The sequence below is a fragment of the Amphiprion ocellaris genome, chromosome 1 (assembly GCF_022539595.1).
Source record: "Amphiprion ocellaris isolate individual 3 ecotype Okinawa chromosome 1, ASM2253959v1, whole genome shotgun sequence".
Lineage (NCBI taxonomy): Eukaryota > Metazoa > Chordata > Actinopteri > Pomacentridae > Amphiprion > Amphiprion ocellaris.
Window position 1 is genome coordinate 43,443,571 of NC_072766.1, and position 12,698 is coordinate 43,456,268.

Genomic DNA, 12,698 nt, shown 5'->3' on the forward strand with positions numbered 1-12,698 from the left:
AGCGAGAAACAAAACAGCAAAAATCAGACAAAAAAACAACAAAAATGAGACAAAATATTATAGAAATGAGACACAAAACGACAAAAGAACAGTGAACAATCTAGTATTTTACTTTAGGATCAAAACAACTTGTCATGGTCTAGAAATGATTTTAAATTTATAGTTTTACTAATTTACAATCTGCAGTTAATGTCTTCTCTGGAATTGTTACTCTTTGATGGCCGGATTGGGCCCTCTGAAAGACCGCTTTTGGCCTACGGACCGCATGTTGGACACCCCTGAACTAGATCTATAGTAGATCAAACCATCTCCGATTAAGAGCTACTGATAAATTGCAGCTAGATGTTCCCTAAATGCCTCACGGTCATCATTTGACACTGTAGTTTCCAGATGTTCCCTAAACGCCTCACTAGCCTCCATCAGTTCCTGCAGCAGTAGTCAGTTTGAACGGAGTCAGATTAGGAGTTGTGATGTCATGTTTACCTGATTTTATCTACCTGGCTGAGACACTCAGACTGACCTACCAGATGTCAGGAGAACCTCTGACCAAAGAAAACGTTTGGTCACTAACTGTAAGCCTTTCTTCATTAATAATGTAATATTTCTAGTGTAGATGCTTTATTTTCCTTTACCACCATGAGTTAACATGCTCCTCACCATCCATCAGGGTTTACCGCTGAGTTCTGCTGTTCTCTCTAAAGTCTTGTGGGAAATGCAGGATTCTTACAGGTGTTTTGTCTGTGATGAAGTATTTTGACTCGTCAGATATTTATCTGGAGCATCCACCAACAACATGCTGATACGGAGATATAGGAGTCAAATAAACCCTCTCTGTGTGTTTGCCTGTAGGTCTTTTCATTGCCAGTGAATCAGAAGACTCCAAGAACCTTCCATCCTGGACGACCAGCTGCAGATAACGGTGAGAACCAGCAACCACACACACACTCCTCATGTTGTCTTTACTGAAGGCCACCGGCTATGGTGGGAAGTCACAGAGAATGAGCAGAGTTTGTGATCTGGTGACTGTGGAGCTTCATCTGGTTATAAACCTCATTCCAGATTAAACCTGCTGTCAGCATGTTCAGCTGTGTGAGCTGGAAAAATGTATACCAGCTGGAAGCTCAGTAAGTTCACAGATCAGAGCTCAGCTGAGGACCACTCAGAATCATCAGGAAAGGTCCTGAAGATCTAAATCCTAAACTCTGAACAGAACCTCCTCCAGGTTAGCTCCACAGCATCAGTCACCATGGAGATCTAGCTCCTCAGCATCAGTTACCATGGAGATCTAGCTGTGTAGCATCAGTTACTATGGCGATCTAGCTGTGTAGCATCAGTTGCCATGGAGATCTAGCTGCGTAGCATCAGTTGCCATGGAGATCTAGCTGGGTAGGATCAGTTACCATGGAGATCTAACTCCACAGCATCAGTTACCATGGAGATCTAGCTGTGTAGCATCAGTTGCCATGGAGATCTTGCCGTGTAGCATCAGTTACCATGGAGATCTAGCTGTGTAGCATCAGTTGCCATGGAGATCTAGCTGTGTAGCATCAGTTGCCATGGAGATCTAGCTGTGTAGCATCAGTTACCATGGGGATCTAGCTGTGTAGCATCAGTTGCCATGGAGATCTAGCTGTGTAGCATTGATTGCCATGGAGATCTAGCTGTGTAGCATCAGTTACCATGGGGATCTAGCTGTGTAGCATCAGTTACCATGGAGATCTAGCTGTGTAGCATCAGTTGCCATGGAGATCTGGTTGTTGTGCAGCTGTAGCTACGTGTTCACTAGTTGCGTTTTTCCAGCATACAAACACACCACATCTGAAAATGGCCCACTTGGTGGGCGGCCACTAGAGGTCACTAGGTGGTCACATGACCGCTCTTTAGCTTTAGTCCAGTAGAAACGTCGGACCAACATGGCGTCTCGGCCGTAAACTTTCTCTTTTATTATGAAAACACTTCAATGAAAAGTATTTCTGAAAGCATCTGAAGTAGCAGCAGCTGAATCTGTCCTGGTTTTAGGTCACTGACTGCTAGTTTCGATGTTTGAGGACAGTTTTACGATGCGTCGGATCTCCAAATGATGCATCCAATTTGCATAAATTAGGAGTCCCGTCTACTTTATGCAAATGAGCTGTGGCCGCTCCAGGTAAACACACCGGATCACAGCTGGAAACGCACCGCAACCAGACCAGCATGCAGCCTGCGGTGTGTTTACATGCAGGAAAAACAGATCTAGTGGACACGTAGCTTATGTGTGTTAGTTATGAAGCTGATGTTTTGTTGTGTATCTGTATTGTGTAGCTGTTTTATTGTGTGTCTGTGTTGTGTATCTGTATTGTTGCGTATCTGTGTGGTGTATTTGTGTTGTGTGTCTGTGTTGTGTATCTGTATTATTATGTGTCTGTGTTGTCCAGCTGCTCCCCTCAGCTCCATCAGGTCATTAGCTGCTCTCTGCCTGCTGCTTATTATTCATGTGGTGCTTCTGGGTTCCTGTGGTCCCTGGAGACCTCCAGTCCCAGTGAGAACCTTAAAGAGCCCAGAGGTCAGAGGTCAGGGATGTTGGAGGACCAGCTGCCACTCAGCATCAGCAGAGACAACATCCCTCTCTGTTTGGTCTGTCAGCTATGGTTCTGGACCACTTAGTTGCTCAGCAGCACCTGCTGTTTGTGTTTCAAGTTCTGTCTTTAATCCACCTGCAGATTGTTCTCTCAGAGGAAACTCCCTGTTCATCTCCAGACTGCAGCTGGACCTCTGGAGTCTCATATTCCAGACAGGAACACGTTTAGTGTCCTCTGACTGCATACAGCCCGGAGGAGCTAAAGAAATATTTTATAACTAGAAAAACCCTCAGAGAGAGCAGTCCTCCTCCAAGGTTGCTCAGGCGTTGGATCATTTCTGATGGATGAAATCTTGAAAAAATTCATGGCAGAAATCGCTGTAGAATGTGTCCATCTAATATAGATGTTCCCACAAACACAATGACCTTCCTCTGAGTACAGGCGTGTGTTATGCATGTGTATGTTATGTACGAATACCGGATCATGTGACGTAAATATGTAGTGGGCGGCACTTCTGACTAGATTCAGGGTCTTTTCATAGCCTTTTCCTGGTTTTGTGTTGCATTTTGTTAATTTTTGTTGTGTTATTGTGACACTGAGGACATTTTAAATGTGTTTCTGTTGTTTCCATTGTGTGAGCAGCTCCTGGAGGTGTTCAGGATCATTCTACTGCTATTTAAAGACTGATTTACTGTCCAGAGAATGTCTGAGCTGCTGCCAGCGCCTCCAGCCTGGGAGAGAGTCTGTGATCCAGAGTGTGTCAGCTGCAGGGTTCTGGTGGGCGGAGCCTCATGGTTCTGGTGGGCGGAGCTGTCTGTTCTCCTGAACACATGCTGCTATTTCCTCTCAGTCTGTTCTGCTGGTGGGTTGAGGTTGGATTTACTCTGAGGAGAGCAGGGCTTCAAACCAGTGTCACTCAGGGTGAGTGGCTTCATCTGCAGCTTTATTTTATTAAATAACAGCTGGAACTGTGTTTAGTTTGTTCCTGACCTTGATCTGATTCAATGAATCCTGTTTAACTCCTGATAAATCTGTCAGGTTCACTTCAATATTCTAACTTTGACAGCGTTTTCTACTTTTATTTGGCTTTAACTCTGAGCTCTGAGCAGTTTCTGACTGTTTATTATTTGCTCCCGTCTTGTGCTTCTTCTCTGTGGTTAATTTTTAAGGTCCTGCAGCTCTGTGGAACCAGAACATCATGAAGGAGAGAGAACTCAGAGAAAGGATTCAGATAGAGTGATGGAAAGCATGCAGGAAGTTGAATTTATATTAGAATCTATATGACAAAAATGTAGAAGCCCAAACATGTCCATCATGTCTCCAGCTGTCTACAGGTTTTCCCAGCCTTAAAGTGGAGGCGTTAGATGCTTTATATATTCAGCTGTTTATAGTTTAACTGTCCTCTCTGCTCTGAGGACACACTGCCTGCAGTTCACCTGAAACCCTGCTGAGTTCTGTTTTATTATTTCCTGCATGTTGTCCACAGCTGAGGGCTTCATGCTCCAAAGAGAAGATTAGAAGTTTTGGATTCTGGTTGAATTTGTTTTTTGTAAACGGTTCGTTTTTGGCTAAATGTTCAGTTGCTCCTGATTAAATGATCCAGCTTTACCCCAGATAATGCTGTATTTATTAGTCTCTGGCTGATAAATGGAGTTATTCTGGTGTTTTTTTCTTTCAGAGATGACATGTCTTCAAACCTGCCGGGTGTTTTGGAGTTCAGAGGGTTCATGTGGCTTTAGTGTGTTCAGTAGCAGCTGAAGATTTGTGTTGCTCTCAGGATGTCTAATGATGATAAACGTTAAAAAGAATAAACCCAAAGGACATTAGGCCGGTTTAGTCGGATGGATTCACTTCTTTCTTTCTTTGCTTTTCTTTCTCTATGAAGAGGCTCTTTAACAGTGAACCAGCCGCTCTGTCTGAGGTCTGAGTGTGAATAAAGGAATCAGAAACTAGTTCCTCCTCCTCTCTGGGAACTGAAGGATCCTTTGAACACAGTTGAGCGGTCCTGGAATTCCTGGAATGTCAGGGAATTGTGTTGGAGGTGTTTTCCAGACAGGTAAATGTGGCAGTTAGTGTGCAGCAGCCAGAGCGCAGCGGTGGAGCTTTCAGATGGGATCGAGGAGCAGGAATTCAGCAGATTTCTGGTGGTTTTCTGTCCCGCTGGAGCAGAGATCACTGATCTGAGAGCAGCTCTGACTGTTCACAGCTTAGTTCAGTTCTGCAACAGCGTGAATGTGTTCTGGAGACAGCTGGTCTGAGGCCTGCAGGGGGAAACTGGCTCTGCTTCAGCAGCCAAGATGGAGGCAAGTTACACCCCTCATCCTCACCCATCTCCCCGTTCTCACCCGTCTTTCCTGTCCTCTCCTTCCTCACCCGTCCTTTCTGTCCTCACCCGTCCTTCCTGTCCTCTCCTTCCTCACCCGTCTCCCCATCCCCTCTGTCCTCCCCGTCCTCCCTGTCCTCACCAAATGGAGGGGGGAGGTCCAAATATTGGGACCTTAAAATTAATATTGGGATACCGCCGTAACGACTGAATATTTGGATATTCGGGTCCAGCTCTACTGCTGTACACCTACAGGAATTGAAATGTTGCTTCTAACAACCTGCAGTACAAACGTTTGTTTAAATGTCTTCATGAATATTTCGGTCCTAATTTGTCCATTAAACCAGGACTGTGCAGGCAAACTAACACGTTTCTGACATCAGTAGAATCTGGATGTTTGAAGCGTCTCTACAGCTTCTGATCAACAAACCATCACAATGAATGATCAGATTTTACCTTCAGTTCCTGTGGTTTGGACTAGCTGTGTTTCTCAGGGTATTTCCACTGGTTGTATATTTGAGAGTTTTGAGCTTCCTGATCGTTTTTAGATTTTACATGGTTCTTCCTGCTGATGAACTGACATCACTTCCTGTCTTTCCTGACGGCATGTTTCCCGTTTTTTCTTCAGGTGTTTGTACAAACCTTTTTCTTCTGTGATCATCTGAGCAGATTTGAGATGTTTTTGGTTTTCGGAGACTCTGACAGTCAACAGTCGGGCTCTGCAGGTGTTTTCTAGACCTGTAGCTCTGACTGCAGCCGACCAATGGTTGGAGCCTAAACCTGTGATGTCATGAGCGGAGAATGGGTTCCTCTAGGGCTGGGCGATAAATCGATTTTATCGATTAATTCGAGTTTGTACTTAATGTCGATTTGTTTTAATGAAAATAGATTTTCTCATCAACATCCGCCACCAACGCCTTCCCGCTGGGCTCCCGTAGTTCAGAGTGCGCCCCCCCCCCCCCCCCCCCCCCCCCCCCGCGCTTGATACACAAACAACATGGCGGCTAGCGGTGCAGATCTAAAGACACGTGTCCACTAGATGCTATTTTCCTGCACGGCAATGCACCACATCTGAAAATCACACGGACGGCGGTCACTAGCGAACCACAACATGGTCACATGACAGCGCTGAGCAACAGCAGGACGCTACGTGGTCACATGACCGAGCTTTCAGCTGGACAGTCCTGCAGACAAGTCAGATAAACACAGTGGCTCGGCCGCAAATTTTCCCTTTTATTTCAAAAAACACCTCAGCAAAAAGTGTTTCTGAAAGCATTTGAGGCAGAAATAATCTGTGCAGCAGCTGAATCTGTCCTCGTTTTAGGTCACTGACGCCTAGTTTAGAAGTTTGAGGACAGTTTCACGATGCGTGGAATCTCCGCACGCTGCATCCAATTTGCATAAATTAGAAGTCAGTCTACTTTATGCAAATGAGCTGCAGCCCTCTCCAGGTAAATACACCTGATCGCAGCTGGAAACGCACCACAACCGGACCAGCATGCCACATGCAGCGCATTTCCAGCTGCAATCCGGTGTGTTTACCTGGAGAGAGCTGCAGCTCATTTGCATTAAGTAGACTGGACTCCGGCGTGAGGGGATTAGGTAGGGGGCAAAAAAAAAAATCAGATAAATCGTGAATCGGGATTTTTTGTGAAAAAATCGGAGATTTGTAATGAAGTGATGCTTTTAAAACACGAGTCTGTTTCAGATTCTGATGTGTGTTGATGAGCAGACTGAAGACAGCTTCAGGTTCTGTTAACCTTCACCTCCTCAGAGACACTCTGAACGTTCTGCAGGCGTTTAAAGAATGTAGCGTGGTGTTTATCCTGAGGCTGCATATCTGCTGCAGGTGGCTGCATGCCCGCCCGGCTGTTACATGCTGATGGATCCTCCTGGTCCTCCTCACTGTGTTCCTCTACCATCAGTCTGTTTATTATTTCCTCTTAAAGCTGACAGCAGCTTCAGACGGCTCCTTTTAAACGTTCCATAAAGGCTGAAAACGAAAGATGTTCAGATTTTATTCATAAACTAGAAACAAACAAATTCCACCTTTGGTTCTACAGCACCTCTGGACGAGGTTTAATGGATTTAAAGTTCTCTACAGATGATTTACAACCTGATGATCAGACAGATCAGCTCCTAAAACTGTGAAAATCAGAAGATAAAGGTAGCTGAAAATATCAACAAACATCTGTATAAACTTCTCTATCCCAGAAAAACCTGCTGTTCAGTCCTGAAGTCAGAAAACTCTCCTTTAAAGCCTGAAAATAATGTTTTTAATGAATACTGATGTTTGAGGAGGGACGGTAGATGGTTTTATTTCTGGATCGATAGTCTGCAGCTCTTTGGAGACAAACATCCTCCTTCTGAAATTCACACATTTTTACAAATACAGATCAGCTGCAGTGTTATGAGACCCTCGTGGCCTCTCAGTACGTGCACTGAGTACAATAATGAAATCTCGTAGATACAACACAGTAAAGAAGTTGACTTCTACTTAAATAGAAAAAACTTTCAATAAGTTTAAAAGGTTTTTCTGATCCTCGTTCGTGCAGCAACATGATTGGCTGAATGTTTCCTGGTTGGTGATTGGTTACTTTAACTCAGACTGTGGATAGGATCAGGTACTTTCCCAACACATTTACAGTTTAAACTGATTTTACATTTTCAGTGTGAAGTCAGTAAGAATCTGGTTCTAATGTTTAGTTAAAGCTGAAGTAGTTTGGATGATGTTCTGACCATGAACTGGTTCTGTGGGTCAGACTAATAGTCCTGGTGTTGCTTCAGACTCAGTGCTTGTGGTGTTCCTGGTTCTGGATGTTTAGTCTGTTCTCCTGCAGACATGATGAGAGTGTAGAGCAGACGTAGAGCAGAGTTTACCTGAGCCTCACTAACCGGATATTAACGCCAGTCTGGATCCTTCCCTTTCATTTCCTCCTCTCAAGCCTCAGAGCCTCCTGCTCTGTTTACCCACAATGCACCAGGGCTCCTCACAGCTGAACACAGTCTGGAGGTGGTTCCTTCATGGCAGCTCTGGATCTGTTATGGTTCTGTTCTGGTTCTTATGACCCTCAGAGTGGAACCTGAAGCCTCTTTCTGTCAGACAGTAAATTTAATGATCGGTGTATCAGATCTGATCAGGAGTCCATCTCCAAGCAGCAGATAATGATAAAATGTTTCAAAGTGAACAGAAACTCTATAAATGTAATGTAAGAAAGTTAACTTAAGATCTGAATAAAATATCAGCAAATATAAAAAAAAAAAAATATCTGGAACAAATGAAAAATTAAAAATATGAATCAAATGATAAAAGCTTGGAAATTAGGAGAAACAAAACCGTTGAATAAAACATACTATGTAAAAAATGTGAATAAAATATCTGAAAAAAAATCAATAAAATTCGGAAAAAAATAAATAGAAATAATTTTAAAAAATTAAAAATTATAACGCATATATATATATATATATATATATATATATATATATATATATATATATATATATATATATATATATATATATATATATATATATATGATAAATAAATTAAAGATCAAACAAATCCCAATAAAATAACAAAAAATTTTAAATAAAATGAAGTAATTATTAGAAAAAAATCTAAAATACCAAATATATGTGAATTAATTACTGGAAAAAATGACTGAAATTGTACAAAAGCAGCAAAAATCTGAAAAAAAAATCTTGAAATATTTGTAAAAAAAATATTAATTAAAAAAAATCAGAAAAATAAATGCAATAAATATTAATAAAAAAGAGAATAGAATGAATTCAAGATTCAAGAACTGTATTGTCATAAACAGCAAAAACACAGTGATTACCCTGAGAAATGAGATTCTTATTTTGAAATAACAAATACAATAAGATAAAATAAAATGACATAAAAAATGAAAAAAATAGATTATAATACAAATAAAACAAAATAAAATGAAATAAAAAAGAAAAAATAGAATAAAATAAGACAAAAATAGTTGAAAATAAATACTATGTGCAGATGTTTACATCTTGTGCAGTATTGTCGTATGTAAACAGACAGGTGATGTGAATTCCAGTTGTTTCCATCATGTTCCTGTCTGTTCCTCTGAGCTGAACGTCCTCAGTGTTCAGGTTTAATCCTGTTCCAGTGTTGGATCTTCCTCCTCCGTTAGTCGATGCTGAAGGTCAGAGGTCTGCTCGGCTGGAGGACGGTCTGGAAGTGATGAATCTGTGGCTCAGGTGTGAAGGAAGGAATGGACCTGGAGTCAGTGGAGGTTCATCATTACTCATAGAGAAGGAACGTGGTGGAGTTCTGTGATGATCAGCGTTGGTCTGTCTGTCTGTTAGCAGGGGGGAGGCTGTAAATGCCTTCTGGGAGGAAAAACACCCAGTAATGACTTTAAATCAATCTTTATTGTAGAACCAGAAGATATCCTAGCTTTATTTAGCTGTCATTTTGCTTCTTGCGGCTACTGGCCTTTAGGAAACACCACAATTATGCTCCAAATTTTCCCAGAGAATGTTCAACATGCATCCCTGTGTGTCTGGAAAGCCTCATTCAGCCCAGACCTGATGTAAGGGGAACTGCTCCACGGCCAAACTAAAGTCTCTCAGTGTCTCTGTAGACCTGTCCTCGGTCCTAGCAGAAGCTTCAGGTGGTGACCAAACTGTTCAGGAGGAATCGTCTTCAGTGTTGAACATCCTGAAGACATGTTGTTCTGGGTTGTGATGCTGAGGTTTCTCTTGGTCTTTAGGTCATCTGCTGTATTTTTCAGATACTCATCAGCAGCTACTGTGGATGGTCCACCTGGGGCCTTCAGTCCATCCAAAACACTGACAAAATGTTTAGAAGATGCTGGTTCAACAGCCACTGGTGACTAACAACAATGCAATCAACATAATCCATGGAGAATTCTGGGTTTAGTGAGTGGTCATATGGTAACCACTCACTTTTCTAGTTTTCCCTGTGATCGTTTTGTGTCTCATTTGTGTGGTTTCATGTCTCTGCATCAGTTTTGTCTAATCTTTTTCATCGTTCATCTCCATGTTGTCGTTTTGTGTCTCTTTTTCTTGTTTCAAGTCTGGTTTTGGTCAAGTTGTTTTGTCTCTTCTTTTTGGGTTATTTTGCACTACATTTGTGTCCTTTTGCGTCTCATTTCAGTTGTTTTGCTCTGTGTTTTTCTTGTATTGTGTCATTTTGTGCCTGACTCTAGGTGTTTCATGTCTCTTTAGAACAATTTTGTCTCTTGTCTGGTCTTTGTCCTTTTTGTGTTCCTTCTGTTTTTTTGTGTTTGTTTTATTAGTACACCAAGGAATGCAATGGAGTTATGTGACGATGGACGTGTCTGTCTGTCTGTCTGTACATCTCTATTAAATGGACACATTCTATGTTGCTGTGATTTCTGATCATCAATAACTAATTAACACATGCTGCATTTCTGCCATATGGGTTAATGAGCAGCCTTGGAGGAGGACTGAGCTCTCTGAGTGTTTTCTAGTGAACCTGTAATTCTCTGGAGGTTCCTCAGTAAACACAGGATCAAGTCTGATAGTTAAACACCTTTGTTTGTTCTGATTCTGATCCTGCTGAGTTTAAGTAGATCTGGTTTTGTGAACTCCGTTTCTCTGCTGTCAGCTTCAGAGGCAGCAGCTCCAGTAGAACCAGTCAGTGTTTATGTGAACACACTGGGTTAATGGGGTTAATGGAGGCTCTGTACTGGTGTCAGCTGCAGGTTAGACTGCACATCTCTGTAATAACCTCAGACCACACGCCTCATTTCTCTGGGGACATATCAGCAGGTCTGAGTCTCCATCAGACCGTTTCATCCTGCTGAGGTCTACAGGATGCTTTCTGATGTCTAAAATGGTTTAATCCCAGTCACAGCTCCAGATCTTTACTGGTAATCTGGACAGATTCCAGTCATTTAGACAAGATTTGATTCAATTCTTAACACAGTCATTTTGGACAATTCTTTGTCAAACTGGACAACTGCTGGTAATTTTACACAAATTTTAAGTACGTTTGGACATAATCAGTTATTTGGACATATTTGTATCATTTTGGGTCTGTTGTGTGTCGTCTTGGACGGTTCCTTTGTCCTCAGACAGATTCTGAGTCATTTTTAACACATTATTCTCATTTTGGGTGGTTTGAGTCAGTTTGGACTAGTTTTAGTTAAACTGGATCTTTTAGTCATTTACAGTTTTTTTGAACCTCTAAGTTGTTTTCCAGATTTTCAGTTATGTTGGACGTGTTTTGTAATTTTGAATGGAGCTGGGGGACGTAGATAAAAAACCAGGATCCTATTTATGGGTCGATATGATCCATAAACATTGATTATTTTTTAAAGACTTGTTTTTAATTAAGGCTGGAGACTTTTTTTACACATTTCTTCCACTAAACATCCCAGACAGATCCTAAGATAAACTATTATTAATCTAATAAACAGGAAATATAAATAAGTGCTGTTGGGGTTTCAGATTCCTCTGAATGTGGAAAACAAACAATATTTCACACGGTTATTATTTATGTGGAAAACACAGATTCTTCTGTATGTAGAAACCATTATAGAGAGTTTTAAATGTCCTAAACACTGATGAAGGTCTCCATGTGTTGATGTTGTTCAGTGAAATCAGAGCAGCTTCTAGAGAATATCACCAGACTGACCAGACATCAGCTGACTCAGAGCTCACACACAAACTGCTCTTTGTCTTATTGGATTATTTTCATCTTCCAGTCCAGAAATAAACATCAAACATTCTCGTGATTCTCCACTTTTCTGACTTCTTCATGCAAAACATCTAAAAACTGGATCCTTGTCTGGTCCAACTTTAACACATCAGATTCTACTGACATTAGAACCTCAACAGTTGGAGAAATGTCAACCAAAGACTGTATTTTACTAGAAACATGGATCCATCCATAGATAAACACTGACAGGAACATTATGGAGACACTAGACCAGCCAAAATTGAAAATTCTGCATTTTTTTCCATTTTCAAGGACAAAAATGATCCACTATTTACATTCTAGACAATTTTGAGTCATTTTGCACCAGTTTGGAGTCATTTAAGGAGAAAAATTAGTTATTCTAGGTACATTTTAAGATGATTTTGCACAATATTTCTCTTATTTTGGACCAATGTTGAATCATTTTGATCACTTTACAGGTAAAAATTGCAAAAATTGGAGCAAACTTTAACCCACCAGATTCTACTGCTACTGATGTTAGAGCCTCAATAGTTGGAGAAATATAACCAAAGACTGGATTTTAGTAGAAATATGGATCCATCCATAGATATACACTTACAGGAACTAGAGCAGCCTAGTTTTAAAAATGTGCACCTTTTGATTATTGTCATTTTGAATTATTTTGAGTCACTTTGGTCAAATTTTGAATCTTTTTGAACAAATTTTTGTATTTTCAGATAAGTTTGTACATCATTTTGGACAATTTTTACTAAATTTGGACACATTTAAAGTCATTTTGAACAAATGTTGAGTGGCTTGGAGTCATTTTGGACAAGTTTTAGGTTGTTTTGGACAATTTAGGCATATTTTGGACAAATTTTCCCCATGTTGGACACGTTTAAATAATTGTGGACTAATTTTATGTCATTTTTAAATATGTATCAGTTTGCTTTTAACTCATTTAGGACATGTTCCAGCCTGTCCTGTGTGTTTTTGCAGCCATGATCAGAACCTTTTAGTGCAGTGTGGCTGTTTAATTGAGTTTTTGGTGTCCTCTGAGCCTCTAACCTAAATCTAAAGTATAATTGAATGTGTGTTTGTGCAGCTGTGGTCAGTAAATAACCTCTGCTGA

The 12,698-nt window shown here is 41.0% G+C and overlaps 1 protein-coding gene across 1 annotated transcript in view; it reads left to right on the forward strand.

The window, feature by feature from the left end:
- Nucleotides 1–4,293: 4,293 nt before the first annotated feature.
- plekhg4 (pleckstrin homology domain containing, family G (with RhoGef domain) member 4) overlaps nt 4,294–12,698 on the forward strand; it is an 83,304-nt gene continuing 74,899 nt past the window's right edge. The window contains exon 1 of the mRNA XM_035947733.2: nt 4,294–4,861. Coding sequence (XP_035803626.2) covers nt 4,856–4,861 — 6 coding nt within the window. The 5' untranslated portion in view covers nt 4,294–4,855. The remainder of the gene's footprint in view (nt 4,862–12,698) is intronic.